Source organism: Notolabrus celidotus, chromosome 17, assembly GCF_009762535.1.
Source record: "Notolabrus celidotus isolate fNotCel1 chromosome 17, fNotCel1.pri, whole genome shotgun sequence".
NCBI lineage: Eukaryota > Metazoa > Chordata > Actinopteri > Labriformes > Labridae > Notolabrus > Notolabrus celidotus.
The window spans coordinates 9,158,594-9,184,301 of NC_048288.1; the positions used below are offsets into that span (position 1 = coordinate 9,158,594).

Sequence of the window (25,708 nt, forward strand, 5' to 3'; positions counted from 1 at the left end):
TCCAGGGGAAATTTTGCGCCCTGACTTTAACGCTCATTTAATGCCTTATACGGTTAGGATGTGGGTCAAAGTCAGAGGAGAGAAAAAGTACCTTGTAGATGATGGAAATGGTCGAGGTGATTCATGGCTTAGCAGGCCACTCTTGTGCATTATGGAGCTCTCAAAGGCTTTGTGTTGAGGTTTGGTCAGGGCTTAAGTCACAAGAGAGCAGGCTGGTTTTCTCTAATGTATCTGGTCAGGGAAATAGGCGCCTTATGTATGCTAGCTCCACTCTGGTGGAAGTAGTGTTAAAGCCACAATGTTTCTAAAAGAGTATGTTGGCCTGGTTGTCTACTTTCACCATGCAGGAGCTCTATTTATAATGCTTGTTGCAAAATCTTTGAGCTTTGAGTAAATTTTGAAAACGTCTTACCTAAAACGCTGCAGTGATATTTTCATGAATGTGATCAGGAGAATAAAGGATGGTGTGTTTGTTGCACAAGCTTTACAGGATTCTTTTTCTGGGCTCTAAGTGTCACATTTCTCAGGTTCCACTTGTTGGATCATAAAAGCCCCTCACTGGGCCCCGGGTCTTTCTCATGTGGACTTGTTAGATTGAAAAGTGACGGACTATTTGGATTTCTCCAGGCGGCTGACGTCCTGTGTAATTATTCAGTGGAGGAGCTTTTTATTCCCCTGAACAACTGCTGTTCCTATTGCCCATCTTTGGATCATACCCAGACCTGGGGACAAACCAGGGCACAGGACACAGCGTCTGAGAAGTCTGGAGCTTTAGTAGTGCTGCTGTGGAGCTGTGTGGGAGAGAATATTGGGTCAGGAGAAACAGGAAGTAAAAGCTGCAGGTCGTGACAATAAATGTGTCACTAGCATATTTCCCTTCACTATAGTGACTCTTTACCTCGACTTGAGCATTTGCCCGTATACTGAGCTCCCCAGTGATACTGGTGCAGTTAAACACTGAAATAATTATCAACAATCAATCATGAGGCCCTCTTTATGACCCTCAGCATAAGATTGATTACTTCTATGTAGTCGTTTTCAGTGGGCAGCGGGCAGGGGATTGCTCACACAACACCCAGGATAAAACCAGCAAAGAGATAAGATGTAACAGTTTGTCCACAGGGGGCGCCAAATCTACAAATCCAAAAAGTTCCTCAGAGGAAAGCACCATTGTTGATTTTATTTAACAGCTGTAGGCTTTACTAGTAACTTCTGTGATTGTATGTTACTGGACTGATTTTATGGACTTTTTTTGTACGCTGGAGGAGTCCTAACCAAAGAACATGCTGAGCACAAAATAAACTAAAGAAGCATTAGTAGCAACTTAGCTAGAACGTCTCCTGATGTCCTGTGTCAACAAAGGCTTTTTAACAAAAATGTTTTATTTTGATAATGAAAGCACTTTTTTAATGCTCTTACTTTTTTTATTGTCATAATATTTAATTTGAAGAAAATAATCTCAAAGTGTTAGCTGGAAAACACTGATAATATTTTGCTAGCTTAACTAGCATTGCCCTTTTGGCTAACAGCTCACAGTTCTTTGTTTTAGCTGTAACAGAAGATGCTACAGGCAGCTGTAATCTACATTATTGAGCTGTAGGCTACAGTTTTGGGGAAGATGGAACAAGTCCAGATTTTTAGGGTGCCAATAAAGTTTAAAACTGTGGGGGCGCCAGTTTTACTTAGTGTTTTAATCACATGACCCATGTACAGAGGCTATACGTTGGGATATGATACGATACAATGTCCTTTATTGTCTTCATAGGGAAATTTGTCTTTGACATCAGTGCTGCCCATTTTACCTGCTCTTTAAAAAATCATAATGACAATAGGAACACACATAATAAATACAATAAATAATACACAGCCAAACATCACACAGCATACTCTTCAAGAGCACCATAACACTGTCCCAACCGTAACAGGCTATTTACTATTTAAAATTCTGATAGAGATAAGCACAAAGGAGTTTTTAAAACGATTCAGTTTACTTTTGGGGACTCTGTACCTTCTTCCAGATGCTAAAAGTTCATACTCTGATAGTCCTCAAAGCGGCTGCCCAGGTGCGATTCCAGCCTCTGGCCCTTTGCTACATGTCATTCCCTCTCTTTTCTCACAGTTCCCTGCTCTATCCACTGTCCCATCCTTTGAACAAAGGCAGAAAAGCCCAAAACAAAGTTCAATATTGGATCAGCGCGTTGACTGCATAGACTGTATAAAATATGGACGTAGTATCTGTGACGTCACCCATCTGTTTCTGAAGTGCTTTTTTGAGGCCAATGAACTGCTGTCAACTACAGTGTTCCAGCCTGTCGGTCAAGTCAGCTGTGCCTCTCATTGGAAGACTCGTAATCTCAATATCTTCAAAATTGCCGTGTTAGAAAAAAAATAACCCCCCCGACAGTGTGTGCTGATCGAGAAATGAGCTATCCAGACAACACTCGTCTTTTGTACCAGGCTGTAAACATGTTTATTTCTGCTGTAAAGATCTGCTTTTTTTAATTGGTGTGTATGTGGTTTCCGGTACTTCCGGAGCCAGCCTCAAGCAGATCCTCGATGAACTGCAGTTTTTAGCACTTCCGCATTGGACTCATATTGGCCGTCATGGTACAAAGATTCGCTGAAGATTCGATTTTTCAACTCTCAGGAATAAGTGAATAAAGCAAGTAGAGCATTGAACGCATCGTGAAATCATCGAGCAATTGCGTCTTTACTTTGATTTTATAGTGAATCATTCATTTGCTTTTGTTGTGAACACAAAACAAGCTTTCTGATCTTGTTATTAGTGTCCCAACAACTGTAGAAAAAAATCCAAACTAACTCTAACAATGTAAACAACAGAACTATTTGAAGGTTCCTGTTTTTCTGTGCTTTCAAGGCAGTATTTGGTCAATATAGGAACTCTTGCTCAGACTTAGATCAGCCTTTTTGCTTCGGCTGTTGGTCATGTAGGAGAAAGAGATTAAAATCCTTTTCCTCTTTTTACCGGGATCATTCTGTGAGGAGTTTGATGCATTTATTTCACAGCTGATTTCTTTAAAATGAGATGTAAATGAATAAATAGCTGTCTGGGGATTAATGTGTGTGTGTGTGTGTGTGTGTGTGTGTGTGTGTGTGTGTGTGTGTGTGTGTGTGTGTGTGTGTGTGTGTGTCTGTGTGTCTGTGTGTCTGTGTGTCTGTGTGTGTGTGTGTTGCAACAACCAACGAATCTGAGTGGGAAACTGTCTCCAAAAGTGTTTGACCGAATGACAACCCACAGTTTAACCTTAGCTCCTCATGCTGTAACCATTTAGTTCTGTAGTCAATGAGATGATAGATTCTCACATTTCATTCAAGAGCTGTACTTGAACCATTGACTCCTGTCTCACAACTTAAAAACATGCATCTTTTGAGGAACAGTTTATACTTCACCAGAAAAAAAAGTTAGAATAAGGGGGGATTTTGCCACAGCTAAGGTGCTACAATAGCTCCATTTGATCTCTGCAGTCTCTTTTTAAAGGCGGTATTGTAAAGAAAAGCTGCAGCTATTTTTTGATGGGGTTAGTGAGAGGGTTTATTATCTAAAAGCTTGTGTGACCACATCTTGATTCTCCATGCTCTGGCAGTATGTCCATCAGAAAAAGGGTCATTACAGCCTTATGGAATTGAACCACAGCTGCTGTTTGTTACGGGTGTGAGCCCCACTCTGTGCCTGCCTCCTGCTGTATGTCTGCACTCTGTGTGTTTGTTTTCAAACTGGCAGATGAGATGTGATTCTGCAGCTTTAATTTCCAGTTCTTGTCTGCCCCGTCCCAGGAGCATCCAGCACCACTTATATTTAAGAGTATATATCTGTCCTCTCTCATCACCGCACACTGTTGCCATGGTTTCATTGTTCAAATCCTTGGGTGACAATTCCTCATCAGCACACTCCAGACACACCGAGCTTAATTATCTGACAGTTACTTACACGGTCAATACGAGGAGCCCCACCCCTCCCTTCAGACCGTCTGCCTGCGTGCACGTCAGACTGTCTTCTTGTTTGACTTGTGCGTATTTACATAAATCTGATAACCCTGGGCTTCAGAAACCATACGACGTGAAGTTAATATCAAGAGTCAAACAGACCGGGTCAGTGTGAGTTTGTAATTTCACACATCCTGGAAGAGAGACCTCTGGAGTCCTGCTGTAGTTGGATATTATAGCGCACAGACGTATGAACAGACAAAGACAGACGTACAGATCTGTCTTTCATGCAGCGTGCAGTGTGATATTGCACTCCATTTCTCTGGGGTCCAGTTCTGTGATGTTCTGTCTTGTAGTGGTGTTACTGTGAAAGGGTAGCTGGCAGAGAGAAAAGATTATTTACTTTGGTGAGAGAAATTCAAGAGCTGATTGGCTGCCAAGAATCTGAAAGTTTGAAGGAGCAAGAGGATTATACTCCTGAATATTCATGAGCATCATTATACAGTATTTATGACGGAGATCATTAGCACAGATACAAATAGTCATTTAATGGATTAGTCGATCAGAAGAGAATTAAAGATCAATTAGAAGCTGAAAAGAAAAAACGCTTAATTTTTTAATCTGATATTTTGCAGCTTTTCTCTGATTTATTTAATCGGGAATTAAAATCTTTTCAAATATTGATCTGCTGTTGAGACTAAATAAGATCATTGAGATGTCTTCTTACATTCTGGGAACCTCTTATTACATTCAAGTAACAGAACATGGATGTACATTGATCGGCTGTAACATTATGACCACCTGCCTAATATCACGTGGCCCCGCTCTCAGTCCTGACCTGATGAGACATGGACTCTTCTAGACCTCTGAAGGTGTGCTGTGGTATCTGGCACCAAGGCGTCAGCAACAGATCCTTAAAGGGGCCGTGTCTACTAAGGCGTTTTTTTTGTGCTGGGAGGGCCCACGAGCCCAATTTCAGAACGTTCCTCACCAGCGTTTACTGTCAGTAGTTTACAAAAGTAGTCTCATGGCACTTCAGCTTCCCTAAATAGTGACCGTTAGATCTGCATTAAATGCTCTGTAGGCTTCGTACTTGCTTTCATTCGAAGCATTTCAACAAGAAACTGTAAAAACTGCTGATAGAAACCATGCCAGAGCATTAGCAGCAGCTCTAAACTCCGAAATTGTACCTCAAAAAAACCAAGTGTGATAACTTTTCTCCTCCGTATGGACCTCCACCATTGTTGTTGACAAAGTTGATTTCAGAAGTCCCGCCCTTTCTTGATTCTGATTGGTTGGTGATAAAGAAGTGACATTGATGACCACGATGGTGTTCCAAATGTTGCAATGTTTTCTGCTGAGAACGCTGCAACAAAAATCAGCTGAAGCTGAGAGCGGTTTTGCACTGAGAGCTTGAAATGCTTAATCACATTGGGTTAGAATAGAAAAAAGGCGCTGTTTGTGCAAAAAGCTGCATGGACATGGCACCTAAGTTTTGAATTTGTGAGGTGGGGCTTCCGTGGATTGGACTTTGTTGTCCAGCTCATCCCCCAGATGCTGTTGTTGTAGGAGCTTTCAGTGGTGGACAGATGTCCCCATGGGCAGAACATGTAAAGTAACAAAACTTAAAGCTACAAGCAGGCAGATTAGGCACATGGTGACTTGGCCAACAGCACCAGTAACACCCAACAAGAGCTGCAGTTCAGGAGATGCTCTGACCCAGTCGTCTCACCATCACAGTTTGGTCCTTGCCAAAGTCGCTCACATCCTCACACTCGCCCATTTCTCTTGCTCCCAACACATCAGCTTCACCTGCTGCCTGACATACCCCACCCACTGACAGGTGATGTTCCAACTAGACAGTCAGTGTTATCCAGTCTCCTGTCAGTGATCATAATGTTATGGCTGATCAGCGTCAGTGATAGGGAATAAGAACCTGTACATAAACACCTGTCACTTGGAAACATCCACCTTATTCTTTCTTACATGACTTCAGGTGTTAGATTTACACCTGCAGTGTCAAAAAGATGTGTTGGCATGAGAAAAAACGCAATAAAATTAGTTTTCCAAAAATCTTCCTCACAGAAGGTCAAAGACTGTATGAGACACTTGTCTTCATTATAGTAATTACATTAGCAATGGCTTGTTTCTCTCAGTACGTCCGCTCCTACGTCTCAGCGTCTGTTTGTTTCCACACACATACACACACACACACACACACACACACACACACACACACACACACACACACACACACACACACACACACACACACTGCATCAGGTTATCAGCTTTAGTCAGGAGTTCCATTCATGTCAGATTGAATGAAACCACTCCGTCCTTTTGCAGAAGCTTGAGTGCATCTGAGGTCTAGCACCCACTCATCCATCACATGTCAAATTCAGAGCAAATACAAAACAATAATAAATACTGCTGTCTCTGCTGTTCTGTCTTCGACTGGAGATATCAGCATCATCAGATTTGGGATTTCTCCCTCCTCTTCCTCAGAGTTTTTGATTCTCTCCTGACGATCTGATCTGGGTCTTCTGTCGGCTCCACGTTTGGCCCAGTTTATCTGCTCATGTGAGGGCTTTGAGAACCTCCTGAGAGTTTCTGGGACTCATGTTTGAGACCGTTAGCACTCTTCCAATATTTGGCATTAAGATTTGAAATCTGGATGATTATGTCAGACCTCAGGAGCCAATTAGAGGGAGGAGAGAAGGAGACGGAGCCTCTGGCGGTGTGAAATGTAACGGTAAACATTCCTGCGCCGAGGCTAACGCTAACTAGCGTGCTTCTGTTGACAGAAAACCAAAAGGTGCAATCTCACCTTCAGGTCTTGTGGAAGAAGTTGTTGAACCTTTCTGACTGTCTGCCTAAAGGTTTCCTTTCCCAGATCTGCTCGTTCCTTTGCTTCTTTTCCCAGGTGCAGGAGGTTATCTGAAGTGGAAGATTGTGTATGTTGTGAGAATGTAAAACAATAGAGACGAGGAGACAAGTGAAGTTTTCCTGATGTGTGATGAAACACATTTTTTAAATCCTATTTTGGTTAAGATGGAAAAACTCCAGTAGACTAACACGGGACTCCCACCAGATCTGTATCCAGTCTGTCTCTTATCTGCTGCAATCCGGCTCCATGCTCTCTCGTCCGTCAACACCCACCGGTTGCGTTTTCGGAATGCAACACGGAGCAGGACCGCCGGACAGCAGGAGTCATGTGACCAAGGTTTTCTCACAGTAATAACTGAATCAAGGATTCTCCTCCTCCTCTCCTCATCCATGTTGTCTTTACGGTCCTCTGAAAACCTCTGACCTGTTGACTCCAGGCCTGGCTCCGCTCATCATGACTTTGGTTTGTTGTTGTAGTTAAGTGAAATACGATCTGGTGATAACACAGAGTGCTCTACTCTGAAAATTAACCGGATGTTTTCATTTTGTTTTGGTGCCTGACTTCCTGTCCCGCTCCATCTGCTCTGTTGAGATTGATGCGTCATGCTCCGGCATCCAGCAAAAACAGAAATCTTGTGTATCTGATCCATTGCGTGCCGGATCAGAGACTCAGCCGGAACGCAACGGAGCAGATCCAGTGGAAGTTAACACATTGACTAGAATAGAAACCTATTAGATCCAGTGCAGTGACGGATCGGAGACGGATCGGAGACGGACCGGAGACGGATCTGGTGGAATTTGGTCGTAAGCCTTCGTCATCTATCTCAGTGAATTAAAGACTGTTGCTCGTTTTAAGTTTAATGTTGAGAATCAATGACTGAAAAGTAATAATCTTTGAATACTCATTAATATTGAAAGCAACATCAACATGCACCCTTATCATTTATTCATCAATGCAACAATCAACAAACATTTATTTGTGCAGCTTCTTTAATATGATTGTGCTGCTTTGTTCATTTCAGTATAAATGATCGTATGTCTGGATTTGGGACCGTTACCTCAGGCTGTTCAACCCTGGCTCTGGGATTGTTTATTCCCCGAACATTAACTTGATTTTAAATTATTCAGATAATCAGCACACTCGTTAATAATCTGTGTGCGTGAGTCCTGCTGCGTCTTTGATGCTTAGTTTACTGCACAGAACTAAAAATACATGAGACACGGAGGAGGAGGGTCCACAGTCCCGTTCAGTCTGTCTCAGAATTATGACATGAAGAGATGACAAGATGATACATGCATGGATCACATGTCAGCATCAGATCCACAGGGACCATTGAGACGGCGTGTATGTAGGGGATGTATAAATTAGCATCAGACAGCTCCAAATCAAAAACTGACACTTAGCTTTGCTTCTTTTTGCACTTATGACATTTCCCCCTTACGTCCTCTGTGGGTAGTCCAGTTAAACACAGTTGAAACCAGCATTAATTTAATTCCACGGAGCGTTGCGTGCTAAATATTCTCGCCAAGTGAATTTCTTTGAAAGGACTGTTAGCCTTCCAGCAGTGAAATAATTGGGCTGTCATTGCATTGCAGAGTTTTTATTTTTTTAACCATCGCAGGCTGGTGCAATTCAGTGAGGACTCTGCAGATTGCCACTGTTTTAAAAAGCCTCCTCACTGAAGGCCCCCCTTTAATGTGTAGTACCAATTGGCCTCTCTTTTTGCTCTATTTCTGTCTTGTTTTCTCTCTCTCTCCCTCCCTCCCTCCCTCCCTCTGCGTGTCTGTCTCTGTCTCTATTTTTTTCATGCTTTTCTGTGCCAGCGCTGAGCGAGTTCATACAACTGCTTTCATGTCAGGAGATCTGTGAAATAAACACAAATGTTGGGCTGGGCTGCAGCTGAGGCGATACAATAAGCAGGCTCTTTTCCTGCACAGTGCTGGGACGCCAACAAGATGATCACCATGGTTACACAGTGACATTCAGACAAAAAGCATACTCCACTATTTTTCCACTTTAATGCTTTTAACCCAACTGTGTTTATGGGATGTGTGCGTTTACTCGACTGAATCATAAAACTAACCTTGATAGTTGGCACCAGAATGACTTCTTGGTTAAATAAATTATTAATACCTTTGTCATCGTAGCCCTGAGATGCTGGTCATGTGTTGGGTCTAATCTCTAGCACAGTCACCAGCCATCAGCTGCCAGCCGTCTGCTGCTCTAGTTACTGTCTGCTGCCATAACGCCCTAAAGCCATAAAGCTCTACTACCTAGATGTAAACAAGCACAAGTGATTGATGCCATCTTGTAGTGCTAAGTGGTTTGTCAGTGTGTCGATCTAGCAAATGGAGATGTGTGCGTTAACCTGCAAGGAGGACTGAAGGCTGGTGGTGCTAGCTCTGCTAGTGTTAGCCACATTCAGCAAACCAATCTGACATTGTTTACTCATTAACACTGTGATCCCTTGTTTTCTGGGTGTTTTCTGACCTTTAAATAGTTAGTGAGAATTTAAGTTCCCTTTGAAACAACTTGGAAATCAATCGTTTTGGAACATCTGCACTATGTTTCAGATCTACTTACTCGTCTCCTTTTTATTAAAAGCTGCTGTTGATAGTCAATCAGGACAATGTAGGGGGACCAATCAGGAGAGTGGCTCTGATTGGCCAGAGCCGAAGGGAGCGATTTAAATTTATAGATTGCTGGATAAAGAGGCAGAGGGAAACAGAGATCTCGCAATAATCTCAAAATACCTCATTTATTGATGGCTGTTGATGAGTGTTATGCCTTTTTTGTGAAACACAGCACAAACCTTTTTTTCCCCAAATCCTACCCACTGCAGCTTTAAGTTGTTTTTTTTTAATTTTGGTGCTTTAATGTCTTTATTGCGGACGGAACAGGAAAGTGGGAAAAAAGTGTGGAATGACATTCAGCAAAGGACCGCGGGTTGGAATCAAAACCAGGTCGCCTGGTTTGAGGGCCATAGCTTCTGTACATTGGGCACATGATTTAACCTCTCAGCCAAACAGGAGCCCCTTGTAACTCGACTCTTACAGCCATGTTTGCCTTATATATGTTTGTATTAACTGAAAATGTCTGAGGGAGCGGGATTTGTTGCTTCAATCACCTCCAACTTTGAAAAGAGTCTTCTTTTATTTGCAGTAACTTCAGCTGTTCATTCGTATGTCTTTAGATGAGTTTCTCTAAAAAGCATCCTTCATAAATAAGTTGAATCATCTGTGCTGTTAGGCTCTTTACTCCCCATGGTATCATTAGCTGAGTAAAATACACCAGGATTTACACTCCCCAAAGCCTGTGCTTGCCTAATTTAACATCTCCCCCTTTTTCTTTTTTTCATTTCAGAGGAAATCAAAGAAGAATCAGAAAAATTAAGGTAAGAAATTGATTTATGACATAATGCTTTGGGTCATTTCAGGGGGTCTGGGTCTCTTTCTGCATGCTCTGGCTCAACCAGGCTTGTCTGTCGCTTCCTCCTGTGTTCAAGCTATTGAAGGGGATTAGCGCAGTGTGTGTGCTAAGTATTTGAGGGTGTGTATGGGTTGCAGTCTCAAGTGTGTTTTTGTTTGTGTTTCTCAGCCTGGCCTGTTTCCAGCAGCCCTTTGCCTTCTCATTAATGGGTTTCTCCATGAACCCCAGCCCAATGCTCAACTTGTTTTTGAGCATGTGTGTCAGTATGTGTTTGTGTATGTAGACTTTGTGTGCCCGTGTGTTGGCTGCTAGGTAATGTGGGCTTTGGAATGAAACATAGCATGAGTCCCACCTCTCTTCTCCTCTCCTCTTTCCTTTCTTTCTTTCCTCCTGCCATTTTATTATTATACCCATCTTACATTTTTATTCCTCCCTGTTTTCCCATCTCATATGCTCCTCGTGTCCTGTTATTTCTCCCCAGCTTCTCCATTACCAATAGAAAACTTGAGTCAAATTTTACGCTTTGGTTCAGGACTTGTGGATCAAAGATAGAGAGATGTAGAAGCTGTGCAGCCACACCCTACTCACTGAAAGGCTGCTGCTTTTGTATTCATCTCAGGTTCCTACAGCTCACTCCTTTTTTCATGTTATAAAGATGCAATAGTCCCACAGTTTTACTCAGGAATACCAATATACCTTTGAGAGCCTGCAGTCTCATTTAAATTGCTTCCTTTTGTGGATTTATTGAGTTGCATAGTTACATATGAGACCAGATTTAAGAAGAGAGAATCTCTGAGGTCTTGATAGCAGGGATGGGTATTACATATCATCAGAAACACAAAGGATGTGGCCAATATCTTCGCTTTTTAAGAAATTCACCCACAATAAGTTATAAAGTCGGTAAATTTTTCATTTTTGTGTTTAAGTTATCAACATTTATTTACATTTAGAGCCCACAGATGAACATGTTGTGGCATTGTATTTTTATCTTTCTATGCGTCTTCTCAGTATCACAGTTTGTCCTGTCCGTAATCTTCACCACTACATTGAGTCCTGAATGATACCCATTTCTCCCACCTGTCCTCCACCTGTATATCTTACAACCCTTTACAATCTGTCAGTTCATTAGTTGGATTTCCTCTCCTATCTCTATCAATTGTCATTCAGATTTTGTTGACCCCCTAACCTTGTTATACCTTTTTTATTTTTTTACCAGCTATCTACAGTGTCTTAACCAAATATCTATCCTTTTTAAAAATTGAACATCATCTTAAAGACCTGGGAAAAAAACACAGATCTACAAAATGACCTGCACTAAAGGCTCACTCACTAGGTTTCACAAACTGTCACAAAGTTGTCATCTTTAGAAGTCTGCGTATGAAACAATGAAGGCCTGTGTCCACTTACTGCAGTCTGTGTGTTGGCAGCACCCACAACGTTCATCTCAGGGGTCTTCTCACTGGCACTGTTGACTAGGTTATGACTGAGACAGGAAGAGATGGGCTTTTTTATGTGATTGAATGAAAATACTTTTTTTTTCATAGTTTGTAATCATAATTTTAAATGCATCATTTACATCAACATTTTCTATTACTATTGTGTCATTTTGAGAGAAACATGAAAACAATTTGATAGAAATCCTGTTGCATTAGCAGTAGTTCCAGACCTGAAATTGTACCCTTGAAACACAAGTGTAGTTAGTTCCTCCTCCATATAAATCCTGTCACTGTCGTTGACAAAATCAGTTAGAGGTCCCGCCCCTTCTTGATTTTGATTGGCTGGTTACAGAGAGGTGACATTGATTAGTAGTAGTGTTCCAAATATCAAACTATTTTCAACTGAGAGCACTATGAGAAAAAACTGCTGATGCTGAGGATTTTTTACACTGAAAACACTGAACTACATTGGATTTGTATAGAAAATAAGTGCTGCTGAGACAAAAAGATGCTGTTAGTGGACACAGGCCCCTAAATGTACAAACTTTGCCCCTCATTCTGAGCCCTAGTAGGTCTGCTTGTTATCATTGCTTTAAAACAAATAAACTAAAGAGGAAAGATCAGACTCTTGTCAAACTCATGTCATGGCAACAGTTTAATGAGAAAATTGCTCAAACATTTGAGATATTTGTTAAAGTTACCATCAACAAATACCAGATGTCTAATACTTTTTGTAATTATATTTCTAGAAAATTGATTTAGCGCCACATAAAAAACTCTTTCCTTTCATGGTAAAAATCTGAGCTGCTAGCTTCAAAGAAACACCAACAATAACACCACAGAAATGTAGATGTCATCCCAAGCTGTCAGACCAAACCCATTTTAAAGTCCATATTGTGTTTTATAAGCAGGCTAAGTGTGACATTGGGCTGAATATTAGGGGGAGAGCAGGCCAGCTGACATTAAGCAGGGAGTCGAGGAATAATCCCGAGGAGAGGAGTTCCCTGCAGACACACTGCAGCACAAAAAAGAGACTGAGACTGAGAGTGGGTCAAACCACACACATGAGCCTGTGGGGTGAATCACAGCTCCAGTTTGATGTGGTTGTCCAAAAGGTTTTAAAAAATGTTTGGCAATTTGCATCTTTATGTTCCTCCACAGGAGCTTACTCTCAGTCTGATTCCTCTTTCGTTTGTGTCTCCTGTTTTGTTTTCTACTATTTTTTTACTAAGCTCTTATCTTTCCCTCCCATCTTCCGTTTCTGTCCCTGATCTCTTGATCTCTTTCTAATTCCTCTGTAATTCATGGTGCTCGATGCCTGTTTCTTCCTTTGTTTTCAAATCGCCCTCTTTATAACATTTTATCCCCCTTCACTTCCTTTACAAGGCACTTCATCCTCCCTCGTCTCTCTCTGATTGTGCCCTGCTATACTTAGTGAGGTCGTCCTTCTAAAAAAGAGCCAGAGTCATCCTTTTTCATTGCCAAGACATAAACAATACACCCCCTCGCTCCCCCTCTGTCTCCCTCCCTCCCTTCCTCCCTCCTTCCCTTCCTCCCTCCGTCTGTGTCTGTTCTGTGCAGTCTGGGTGTGGTAGGGATGCTGTAGACACATGGCTGCTGAAAGAAATGGTCCATATTTTACATCTGTGCCGCTGATCTTTAAAAAAGATCACTGTATCAATCTATTAAGTGTTAGTCTTTGGGCAGAGATGCTTTGTCAGCATGAGCATGTGGCAAAGTCTGAGGCTGAATAACAAGCCTCAGGGATTAATGCCCCTCCCTGAGAGAGACCAAGTAAGACATTTGAAGCAGTCAGACAGCATATTAATATTTTGTTACTCTGCATTTTCTCTGAGCAACAAGCCGTTTTGAGGTTGAACAAGTTTAATGTGGATGGGAAGAGGTTGTTCTGTACAGTGAAACATGCCGTTCTTCACTTTCTCCTGCATATGCCTGGATATCAGGAAAAGTGTTGGTGTGTCAGGAGGGTGACAGTCTGCACTGAGTGATCACTGTGTTTACCTCAGAAGTCTTAACCATTACTTTGTCTCGTGGTTCTTTTCCTAGTCCGCCCAGTGGAGACAGCAAATCGGGTTCCAGCACTTTACCGCCAATCAAATCAAAGACCAACTTCATCGAAGCAGACAAGTACTTCTTGCCGTTTGAGCTGGCATGTCAGTCCAAATGTCCCCGCATCGTCATCACCTCGCTCGACTGTTTACAGGTCAGTGGGAGGACACGCCGGATTGGATGGTTGAAAATTCAGACGGATTTCACTCCATATTTAAATTACAGCTAAATTTGGCTCAGACAGCTGAGTCACAGCAGCTACCGTTAGCATTAACTCCTCATTTGTGATATTATTAAGATCTCATAACTCAGACATGTAATGGAAGAGGATTAGGGCCACTGAAAAATACAATTATTTGAGGGCAGGCTTATTCTTGTTAATTCTGGGATTAAAGTCAAAATTCTGACTTTTTTCTTAGATTAAAAGAAAAAATATATAAAAAATATATTTTTGCTCGCCCACTCTCCAAAAACTTTTTTTCTTCAGTGGCCCTAATCCTAATTTAATCTAATCTACTTTAAAATGGAAAAGGGATAGGACTAGTTTGGTGTTGTACATCATCCTGTGCCCTGTTTGAACAACAGTTTGTTGTATCAGTGAGTATGCTGGGATAACTAATTGCTTTGCTTGCCTATATATGTTTTTATCTTTATTTTTTAATTTGTCTTTCAAGATGTTCAAAGTAAATACATTTCAAAAAATAATATGTAGTGTTGAGAAAAAGCTAAAAATATATTCAAGTTTAGTGGGTTTTTTTCAGTTCATTGTCACATTGTTGAAAAGTTAAGGCTATAGCAGGTCACATTCTCAGATGTCATAAGTCATGGTTGTGTGCGTCTGTGCTCATGTTTGCATCTGCTCCTGTCTTGTAGAAGCTGATAGCGTACGGTCACCTGACAGGCAGCGCCCCCGACAGCACAGCCCCGGGCAAGAAGCTCATCGACAGGATCATCGAGACCATCTGCGCCTGTTTCCAAGGGCCGCAGACCGATGAGGGTGTGCAACTACAGATTATCAAGGTGTGCTGCTGTCCTCTTCCTCTCAAACATCACAGTTCATTACAAAAATGACTTCAGAGCGCTTTCACTCCCCGTGCTCGTCATCTCAGAGCAGATTCGTTTGTCTTTGTTTTACATTAATATGAAGTTAGTTACACTGATACAGAATTTAATAAGGTCACACACTGCAGACAATCCTGCGGGGAGAGTGTTTGAAGGTAGTCTTTGCTTTCGCTTGTGAATCAATAAGTGATTTGAGAAGACTTGTGCTAATTCACTGGGAGAGGAGTTTCAACAAGGTGATTAAAGTGAGAAGTTCCAAGTGGAGTACTCAAAAATCTTTCTCCTCATCCTCCACACCATAGAAGAAGAGTGTTGGTGTTTTTTAGTGCTGGCATTTCTGGTATTTGTGGCCTTTATACTGGTCACTGCTCAAAGTGTGCTCTGCTCTGACCTGGCCCGAGAGGAAGAATGGATAAAAATAAATCACTCTGATTATTATTACTTTTTTTTTTGGCTGGTTTGTTTGACGTCATTACAGTGACGGCAGTGAGTCAGAAATGTTACAGTGGAAGACCGCTCACAGTCCTCAAAGAGAGCTTGATCGATAGATTTGGGCTTTTAATTTGATGTTAAATGACTTCATATTCCCAGCAGTTAACACGTGTTTATCATTTTTGTTTTCCAGTTTGTGATTTGTAATAACGCTGCACCTTTTGATAATATCAAAGTGTTTTATTTTATTCATCTTTTTATTTATTTAGAGGTCTTTTGTCAATCAATCAATCAATCAATCAATCAATCAATCAATCAATCAATCAATCAATCAATCAATCTTTATTTATATAGTGCCAAATCACAACAAATGATAATAATAATACATTTTATTTAAAGGCACCTTTCTTGGCTCTCAAGGATACCGTACAGATATCTCTCTCTCTCTCTCTCTCTCTCTCTCTCTATATATATATATATATATATATATATGTGTGTGTGATTTACACCTTAAAGGAAACAAAAATAGAAATCAAAATGAATTAAAACAATATAAACTAACAAAGTGGAAAGAATAAATAAACAATAATAGAGCAATTGGTGTCAGATGGAGTAGTCAGTTTTAAACAGATGTGTTTTGAGTTGTGATTTGAAATGGGGGAAAGAATCGATGTTTTGGAGTTGAGGTGGTAATGAATTCCAGAGATGGGGAGCAAATGTTATCTGAAGACTCTTATCTGAAGAGCAGGTCTAGACCGTACTCTATGTTCTATTGTTAACAAAGACCCAACATCAAGACTGGATAAGATCCAGTCCAATCTTACAGACAGGACTCAGTCTGATCTCATCTTAATCCACCATGACAGAGCACTTTGCAGCATTTAGCAAGTTACAGTGGCAAGGACAAACTTCCTTTAACAGGCAGAAACCTCCAGCAGGACCAGACTCATGTTAAACACACATCTGCTGAGACCGGTGTTACTCTTCTGTTCCTGTATTTTGTAGTTATGGGAGTGTCAGTGAGGTCTCCAGCATTTCATCTCTAAGTGAAACTTTGCCAAAGATTCAGGACTTCTTTTTAACACAGACATGTCAGATTTCATGAGCCTTCATGGAGTTCAGCACATGTGTGAAGAAGCCCTCAGAGGCATGTTGGCATCTGACAAGTTTACAGGTCAGAATTTTTTCCACTGGCCAGAGAAAAGACCTGTAACTGTTATCTTTAAACAGCTGATGAGCCACCGCTTCATACTTCAGCCACAATGAAACACAAGAGAATTATAATCCATAACATGACAGAGGGATAACTTGTAGCTAGTGCTCATAAGAACAGAGTCACAGAATCACAAAAACTACTGCTTTACAGAAAACTCAATAAAAGTCACGTTAAATAAACTACTTAACGGCGCAGTTTTGATGTGTTGTATTAGCCTAACAAGCTAGCACTATCTAGATGTGTTGTCTGTCCCTACATGTCTCTACATCTTCAGTTCAGCTTCTAGCTACTTTCTAGATTCATTATAATCATGCAAAACGGGCTAAATTGCAGTACTGTAACAAGCTTTCTCCATTTGTAGGTGCAGCATTATCAGCTTCCGCCAAAAAGTGATGGACACATTAGTACATTCAACATTACAATTAAAGATGTAATAAAGGTCATGAAGTAGGCCATTCAATAGTTGCTTCCTTTATCTTCAGTATTTTCCAGTGCAGTCAAACCTTGTAGTGGTATTCCTGCTCTGTGGTTTTATTGAGGCTGCTTAAAGATCGTAGCAATCATTCCAATGTCCGTTTTGTTATCAAACTAAGTTCCCCTTTGCCCCTAATCTAATCGCAAAATGCTTCAAAGTGAAATAATAACTCTAAAATAACTATATTTTTCTTCTGGAGGACATTTCCCCCTGTCCCCCAACCTGCAAATGTTTGTATCATGTCTTGTTTTTTGCATCTCTAGAGTTCGCTTTACTCAAGAGTGTGACTTCTCGGTGAAACTTTAAACTTGATATGCGTCACTGTAGGCTGCATTTTCAGCCACCCACATGTCAAAACAGACACACTGAGTTCATATAAGTTGCTCTGGATCTCTGGAAATGTAGTAATTTTTTCAATGATTTAAAAGAACATTTCAAATCATGTTTAACGTGTCTCATATTTTCAGTTAAAAGTGTTTATCTGTTTTTCTTGCTTTAATCCCCGGGTACAGTTTGTTGATGACTCACTTTGACACCTCTCTTTTTTGTTCTTCCCCAGGCTCTGTTGACAGCGGTGACCTCCCAGCACATAGAAATCCACGAGGGCACCGTGCTGCAGGCTGTCCGCACGTGTTACAACATCTACCTGGCCAGCAAGAACCTCATCAACCAGACCACAGCAAAGGCCACGCTCACACAGATGCTCAACGTCATCTTTGCACGCATGGAAAATCAAGCAGTATGTCCTACACTCTTTTCTGGAAACATAGACTCATAATACAGAATGCTCTTTGTGTTAAGAGAGAAAGTGAGAGTGAGAGCAACTCCTCCCTCCAGCCATTCTCTGATTTAATTTGACTCAGTAACAGCCAAATGTTATATCTCTAAATCAGCAAGGTTGCACTTTAAAAATGCTGCAACTAATCTGGCAAAATGGGAAACTAGTTTTGGCATGGAGTCAAACTGGATTCTAATATAATGAGAGACATTATATTATTGTGGGAAGGCTTTCTGCTTGGTTAACTCAATCCAACTATTCCTGATTCTATTCAAGTCTACTCTTTTAATACGGGTGTTAGGTGTTTCAAAACAAAAGCTTGCTCTAATGTCATCTTTTTCTTTTTGAATGACACTTTTCCCCTCCTCACCTGCCTCCCTCCCTTCCTTTTGGACACATAGCTTACAAATCACAAGCTATCTTGGTCTCTGGCCTCCAGAAAGCGTGACCGCCAGGTAAAGCGTGCAGGACTGCCGTGAACTTGCCTGATCAGAAACTCTTCAACTCTTCTCTGTGCATCTGTGTTTGAGCATTAAGCTTCTTTCTTCATCCATTCCTGCACTCATCCGTTCTCTTCCTTTGCTCCTACACTGCACAGGAGCAGGTTATGCTGTGTACTTTTTTCCACCGTATGCTTGCTGTGGCTTTGGTTGACTTGCCTACAAATCATTTCGCTTTTCCCGCACTGATTTACATCTTAGTTTACATCCACACCTGGGCGTGATGAACGTTTAATCTCAGGTCAGCTGTGCCTGTCTCGTTCCTGACAGCTTTGTGCTCTGTTTTGTTTCTTTAAAGGCTTAATATAGTTCCTCCAGAACAATGAACGACTGGTATTGAGTCACAGTCGGAGAAATAGAAAGAAGCAGTCAGGGGTAGAGACAGAGAGACAAGGCAGACTTTGAGGCAGAGGCCTATTGTTGTGTTGTGCTGCAGCACAGGGAGATCCACTTTCTGTGTTTGTGTGTAGATGTATCCTCCTGACTGCAGTTCAGCATGGTGTGATCGCACACACACACGCACGCGCGCACACACACACACACACACACACACACACACACACACACACACACACACACACACACACACACACACACACACACACACACACACACACACACACAAACACAAACACACTCACAGTTGTTGTCTGGCTCAGTCTCACTCAGCTTCAGCCTTCACTCTCCTACTGAGGTGGCATTTAAATAATGAGCTTAGTTTGTTTGCGCCCTCCAGCCGAGGTCGTTGTCTGTCTTGCTAATATTCAATACTAATTGTTTCACTCAGGATGCTGTGTCATTGAATTTGTTTGCTCACGTTTAAATGTGACAACAGCAGCCGGCTTAATAGATGAGAGTGAAACAGCTGGTGGAAGGGTGGTTTTAAAAACAGGACATAATGAGTTTAATGAAGGAAGTTTGTTTATGAATTAGACGTGAAGTAAAGTTTGTGTCGTTGTTGATGTGAAAGAGAAAAATATAAAGCTTTAAAAAAACGGAGCGCGTTGTTGTTGCTTGTGGCGAGAAAGGAGCAAGAGCGCTTCGCTGAAACAAACATCAGTGTTTGTGGCAGATTCATGCTGTTAATTAGAGTTTTAATTGAAAGCCACTCTGCTGCAGACTTTAGATATCACCATCTATCACCTCTGTTTTGTAAATGTGTCACATATGTGTTTATATTTCCATCTGTAACCTTGTGTCTCCTGCGTTTCTGTGCTTCTCCCTCTACGAGTCACTCAAGTCTATAATTTGTTTTCCTAAACATCTATGCCTGATAAATCTACAAATGCACTTGGATTGAAAATGCACATTGGGCTGTTGTTAAAATAAGCTTGGCTGAGAGAACCTCCACTGCTTGTAATTGTTTGCTCTTCTTTTGGAACCTGTATCAGTGTTTGCTTTGAAATAGTGAAGCGTGCAACCTTGCATCCAAAAACTTTTTCCTTCTTAGATCAACAGTATTGTTAAAAACAAACCTCACCTTTAATAATGCAATACTCTCTACATCACGTATCAAATGGGTTAAAAACATGTGCAAATGTCTCGTGACCCACTTCCAGCTCATGAGCCACCAAGCCAAAGCATAGCAACACTTTCCAGTACTCTGGTGGCAGCACTGTGCCATGACACATCAGCCACGACACGGCTGTATGAGCCGTCAGAAATGTAATGTTCTGCACATGCTCACAGCAGCCAGCATGAATCGACTCCACAAACTTGATCTCATTGCTGTTTTAGTGGCATGTCCTACCTCTCAGTGAGATGTGCATTCATATACATTTCTGTAATGTATGCTGACACAGTCTAGATGTTAAAAAGAATCCAGGAACTTTTGTCCTTTTTGCTTTCTGCAAAGACATCTGGAAGTGTTTTAGTTCTGTTTTTGGTTCGGTGAGCCCTCAGGGAATCTAGACAGGTTGTTTTAACTTGTAATTGCTGTTATGACTTTATTTGCATATCCCTGACCTATCTTTTTCTGTGTCTGCATATGTGTGTGTTACATGTGTTTGCTCTGTGGCTGTTTGCTATTCTTTGTGTCTTTGTACGTCTTTTTCTTTTCTTTTTTTTATTCTGTTCTCGTGTGTGTGTGTGTGTGTGTGTGTGTGTGTGTGTGTGTGTGTGTGTGTGTGTGTGTGTGTGTGTGTGTGTGTGTGTGTGTGTGTGTGTGTGTGTGTGTGTGTGTGTGTGTGTGTGTGTGTGTGTGTGTGTGTGTGTGTGTGTGTGTGTGTGTGTGTGACATGTGTGTGTGTTTCCCACCCACTCCCAGCTGCAGGAAGCAAAGCAGCTGGAGCGAGAGCGTCACCGGCAGCACTCCCCTGTCACCCAGCACACCGAGCTAGACTCCCCCCAGCTCCAGACTCACATCCACCCGACGGCCAAGGGTCCAAGCCAAGAGGCCAACGGGCCCGTCACCCCTCCGACTCCCAGCATCAACATCCCATCCACCCCGTCCACTCCTTCAACACCCGCTCTGGAGGGCAGCAGCAGGTCTGTGACTGGGGAGCAGGAGGAGCAGAGGGAGCCGGAGGAGCAGGGAGAGCAGGCGCCTGTCTACGAGAGTCCAGATCCAGAGAATGGTTCTGATTTCTGTGTGGCTGAAAATGAACAGACTGAAGCAGATCAAGCTACTGCAGCAGCACAAAGTAAGACCAATAATACTGCAGAATACTGCTTTTTTATTTTGAACTGACTTCTGCCTCTTAATCAGGACTGATTTTACACTTAAGCAATGTGAAGCCGACATGTTTGCTGATAAAACCACCCAGAGTTGTAGTGAACACGCTGATTATTCACTCCCTCCTGTCATTTTTACAATTCATTCAAAGAGAAGAAAGCCGCCAGTCATTGTTTACTGCAGAAACACTTGATACCACATTCAGTTTAACAATGCCTCATTCACTGAGAGAGCTGCTGAAGAATATGAAAAGTAGGATTAAAAATAGTCCATCAGTTGCTGTTTAGGTTTATGCATGCTGGCCCAGAAAGCACTCTGCTCAGCATAACGACTGCCTTGAGTTGCCCTCTGCACCTCTTAGTCAAGAAATAGGATGGGTGTGTTTTTCTTAAACTGTGTGTGTTGTTCAGATGCAGCAGCTCAGCAGCATCCAGAGGCCGGCGAGGAGGAGGACGAAGAGACTCCAAACTATGAAGAGAAAGCTCAGGAGATCGTGCAGAGTATTCTGCAGGAGGTTGTCAACACTGTTGCAGGAGGTGAGACATGCAGAAAAGATACAAAGAGTTAATTTGCAAAAACAAATATCTCTGTATTTATACATTTTCAAAAAACATATATCTTTGTAATATAGATTTTTAATAAAGTTACATATTTAAGATATCTCTTATTAGTAATGTCATTTTGACTTAGTCAAAGCCACCCAACTTCAATTTATTGATAATATCTAAAGCTAGTAATAGAAACAATATGTTTTCTGAAACATTTCTTTAATTTTTTAAAAGGGAGTAATCTGTTTTTGCAAATGAACTCTTCTGTGAATGTATTTATGAAAGACAGGGCCGGGAAAATACATTTTGCATGGATACAAAACCCTGGATTTTTCGAACAATCAACCTTACAGTAACTTCCAGGTGAGTCTCTTTGTTGCAGCGAACCAGAGATCAATAAACAGTAAATTCAAATCCCTCAGCCGCAGCTTCCTCTCCACTCTGTGTTCAGAGCGGCTGTAGTGAGCCCTTTTCATTGTACTCCAAGTTATCGTGCTGTCTTTGACATTTCAACAGAATATCAAAATCCCTGGACCTCTCTTTGAAAATGTGATGTAGAATAACCTTTACAGAACAAGGGCATTCATCAGCAGAAAGCAGCTCTGTTGTGAATCAGCCACATGTGTAACTTCTCCTCCTGTTATTTGTAAGCTGTACTGAGAGAGAAGATGTGCACTCCTCTGCAAAAAAAGTGATCCCAGGCTGAAGCCTCTGTTCAATAATAGGAACACCTCTGTGTGTCTAAAAGGAGCCTCCAAACACAGCCCTGTGTTCAGAGACAGCCTTTGTTTCTGGGAAGCTTTGCTGTTTTAGGTCAGGTCATCCTCCCTGAAGTCCTCATAGCTGCTGACAAAAAGAAGACAAAGCCCTCTTTCTCTCTCTGTGAGCAGAACTTTACAGAAAATCCTCTTTCTGAAGGCCTCAACAAAAACAGTTTATTAAACTGTAGACACAAAAAAACAATGCCTGCACGTGCTTTTACAAAATTATTTTGCCCTTGAGCAGAATTGTTTCCATCAGGCCTTAATGGCAGGAAGGAACATTTGACAGTAATGCACTTCAGTATGCTCTCTTAACCTGAAAGTCTTGTAAAGGAAGCAGAATATAGTGTATGCATATTAGCTGGTCATGCTCCAACTCTGTACTTGACAAACGTCATGTCAAACTCACAGATGAAGACCTGGACGTTTAAAAACATGAAGAGTCTTGATGGAGGGTGTTTCAAGTTTAAGACTAAAAATCAACATATCATCATGTTAAACCTCCTCCTGTCCGTCACCACAGGGCACTGCTTGGACCCCTCGAATCTTTGCTCTGACAATAAGGAGTCCAGCGGCGAGGGCGAGCAAGCAGAGTCGGAGCCAGCTGAAGCGGTGACAGAGGGCACGCAGAGCTCCCTGGAGGACGAGGGCACCCTGGGTAGCGACAGCGAGCACGTCCACGCCAACGGCATCCCCGGCACGCCTATTTCTGCCAGCTTCACCCCATCGCTGCCTGATGACCGTCTGTCCGTCTCGTCCAATGACACTCAGGTGAAGGGCAGGACTTCAGAGAATAGATAGATCTCAGACTAGACTGTAAAAGTTACAAAAGTGAGAGAGAAACAGCCGATACCTTTTTAATATTTCACATTAATGTGTTTCTGAAGTTCACATGTGTCAAAATGTTTCCTTCTGGTTGATGATGTAACATTTCAGCCCTGCCAAGCAGCCCTGCTGGCTGAGAGTCAGAGAAACAACCACTTAATTTAATCAAAAGGAAACATAATAATTAAGCTTGTCAACACTCAGGCTGTGAGGACTACTTATCACTAATCAAGGTTAAACAAATCTAATAGACTGCAAGACGTCTAATCTGGAGGACGCAACTGAAAGAAGATGCTTCTACTAAACACTCATTTCTCCTGTTGTTGTTGTTTCTCTACAGGAATCAGGAGCAGCACCCGGGCAGCCTCCAGGTGCAAAGTTTTCCCACATCCTCCAGAAAGACGCCTTCCTCGTCTTTCGCTCGCTGTGCAAGCTGTCGATGAAGCCGCTGTCAGATGGACCGCCTGATCCAAAGTAAGAATTAACTCTAAAGTGTTGTGTGCAAACGGAGGGTTGCTGGATTAAAAGCTGTATTATTGAATACAAAATGTAGTTCTACATAGTGAAATGATGAAGCGTTTAAGTGTGTGGAAACAGGATAATGACAGTGACAAAGAAACACTCAAGGGAAGGTGACAGTAGTTAGTTTGGTTGCTTTATATAATATAATAAGTTGCTTTTCAGGATTGGTTAAGTGTCCTTGTTATTCATGCTGCTCCACTGTTGCTTCTCTATGAAGTGCAATGACAGAAAGCGTATCTGTATTTATAGATTGTACTTAAAGAGTAGAGTCTGTATACTCAGGCTTGGATTTGAATGTAGTAAGTGTTAGGCTGAAAGAAATCCACCGTAATGACAGCCCTGCTCCCATCAGTGATAATCCGAAGACGATGTATTTACATCTATAAACAGATATATGCATTACAGTTCAGCAAAAGATCTGTTCAGGGTCAAAATTTACAGTTTGAGTGACAAATCTGCTTGATGCTGTGACTGAAACGCAGATCAATGTTAGTCAGTTATACCAGAAGGGATCAATTGAACCTCCATTCAACAAACTGGCCTTTTAAAAGTCTCCCTGTGCATCGTAAAGTCACTTTGGCAACCTTAACATATTTTAATTGCAAGCAAATCACAAGAAACTGGATTATTTCATACCGCTGAAGTAAGCCAGAGTGAAGTTTCTGTGTGACTTACTATTTACAGTGAAACTAAGACTCACCAGGAACAGATGAATGGCCTATCCTCCAGGAATGTGATTTCGTTATTGTAAATTTTTTTGCCAAGATAATTCTAAGGGGAAATTCTGACATTGTGACAGCCCTAATCTGAATTTCACTCCATGTCGCCTCTCAGGTTGCTGTAAAGAATGCAGCACATGAAAAAGGAAGTCTTTGTCGTAGTTTAATTTAACTTAGTTCAAAGACAGACGAGATGACAGTCTGACTCATTAGCTCCTGATGAGGAGGGGTAAAACTTTTCTGCTAACAGAACCAGAGAACTTACTGGGTACTCTTCCAGTTAGTGCCTAGCTTCCTTCATATGGCATTGTGTGTAATAATGATAATGATAATAATAATAATAATACCTTTATTTGTATAGCATGTTTCAATACAAGTAACAAAGTGCTTCACAAAAATAATTAAAACATAATAAAATGGAAGCAATAAAAGCAAACTGACAGTAAAAGCAGAGAGATAACACGTTAAAGATTAAAATAAATTCACAAAATAAAAACTTTACAATTAAGTGTGTCTTGAGTAGTGAAATAAAATGAGGGACTGACTCTGCAAGTCTGGTTTCCTCTGGCAGGCTGTTCCACAGTCAGGGGGCTCTGACATCAAAGGCCCTGTCGCCTTTAGTTTTTAGTCTAGACCGTGGAACAGCAAGTGGAGTTCTGCCAGAGGACCTCAGACTGCGTCCTAGTTTGTGGGGGATAAAAGCTCAGAAATGCATTGAAGGGCGAGTCCATGTTGTGCTTTAAACGTGATTAAAAGTATCTTAAAATTGATCCTAAAAACAACAGGGAGCCAGTGTAGGGATGCTAAAATTGGGGTGATGTGGGGAAAAGGTAATGAAGTCCTCTTAATGCAACATAAGGCAACTGGCCTTCAAATCATGAATCATCGTGAAGATTAATTAAAAGGCTGAAGACAATGATTGTAACGGCTAATGTGCTTGTTATAGAATTTGTCCTCTCCATGTGAGTTTCTCCATCTTTTGTTCTGTAATACGACGACAAACAGAGATCATCCTCCAAAGTGTATCTGTGAAGATGTTATTATGTGCTACTCAAACCACTCTGCCTCCTCTTCCTCTTCCTCCGTTACTATTGTGTGTGTGTGAGTGTGTTAAGGATAAGAATAGTCATGAGTCATGGTTTATAATGAGGATAGCTCCAGTGATAGCTCTGCTGTTGTGATAAATGATGATGAAGGAGACAATGAGGCATCGCTCAGCGGTCTCTGAATCACTTCCTGTTTTCATGAATCCATTTTTAAGTTTCCTGCTTCAAAGCAGCAGAAAGAGGACTGTAATCTAATGGAGCCTCGTTCAGTATTTCTCCTGACCGTGCTCCTGGTTTGTCAGATTAGAGGCGTCTGATTGGCTGCTGTAGCTTTCATGAAACAGGACTTCCTGCATCTGTTTTCTGAGTATAACTCAATT

At 41.5% G+C, this 25,708-nt stretch overlaps 1 protein-coding gene across 1 annotated transcript in view; it reads left to right on the plus strand.

Moving 5' to 3' along the window:
- The window catches only part of arfgef1 (ADP-ribosylation factor guanine nucleotide-exchange factor 1 (brefeldin A-inhibited)), a 75,008-nt gene that overhangs the window by 19,206 nt on the left and 30,094 nt on the right, over positions 1 to 25,708 (plus strand). Inside the window, exons 3-10 of the mRNA XM_034706215.1 lie at positions 10,199 to 10,229; positions 13,768 to 13,924; positions 14,644 to 14,790; positions 17,515 to 17,694; positions 20,500 to 20,875; positions 21,318 to 21,443; positions 22,740 to 22,987; positions 23,382 to 23,515. Of these exons, the coding sequence (XP_034562106.1) occupies positions 10,199 to 10,229; positions 13,768 to 13,924; positions 14,644 to 14,790; positions 17,515 to 17,694; positions 20,500 to 20,875; positions 21,318 to 21,443; positions 22,740 to 22,987; positions 23,382 to 23,515 (1,399 nt within the window). The remainder of the gene's footprint in view (positions 1 to 10,198; positions 10,230 to 13,767; positions 13,925 to 14,643; positions 14,791 to 17,514; positions 17,695 to 20,499; positions 20,876 to 21,317; positions 21,444 to 22,739; positions 22,988 to 23,381; positions 23,516 to 25,708) is intronic.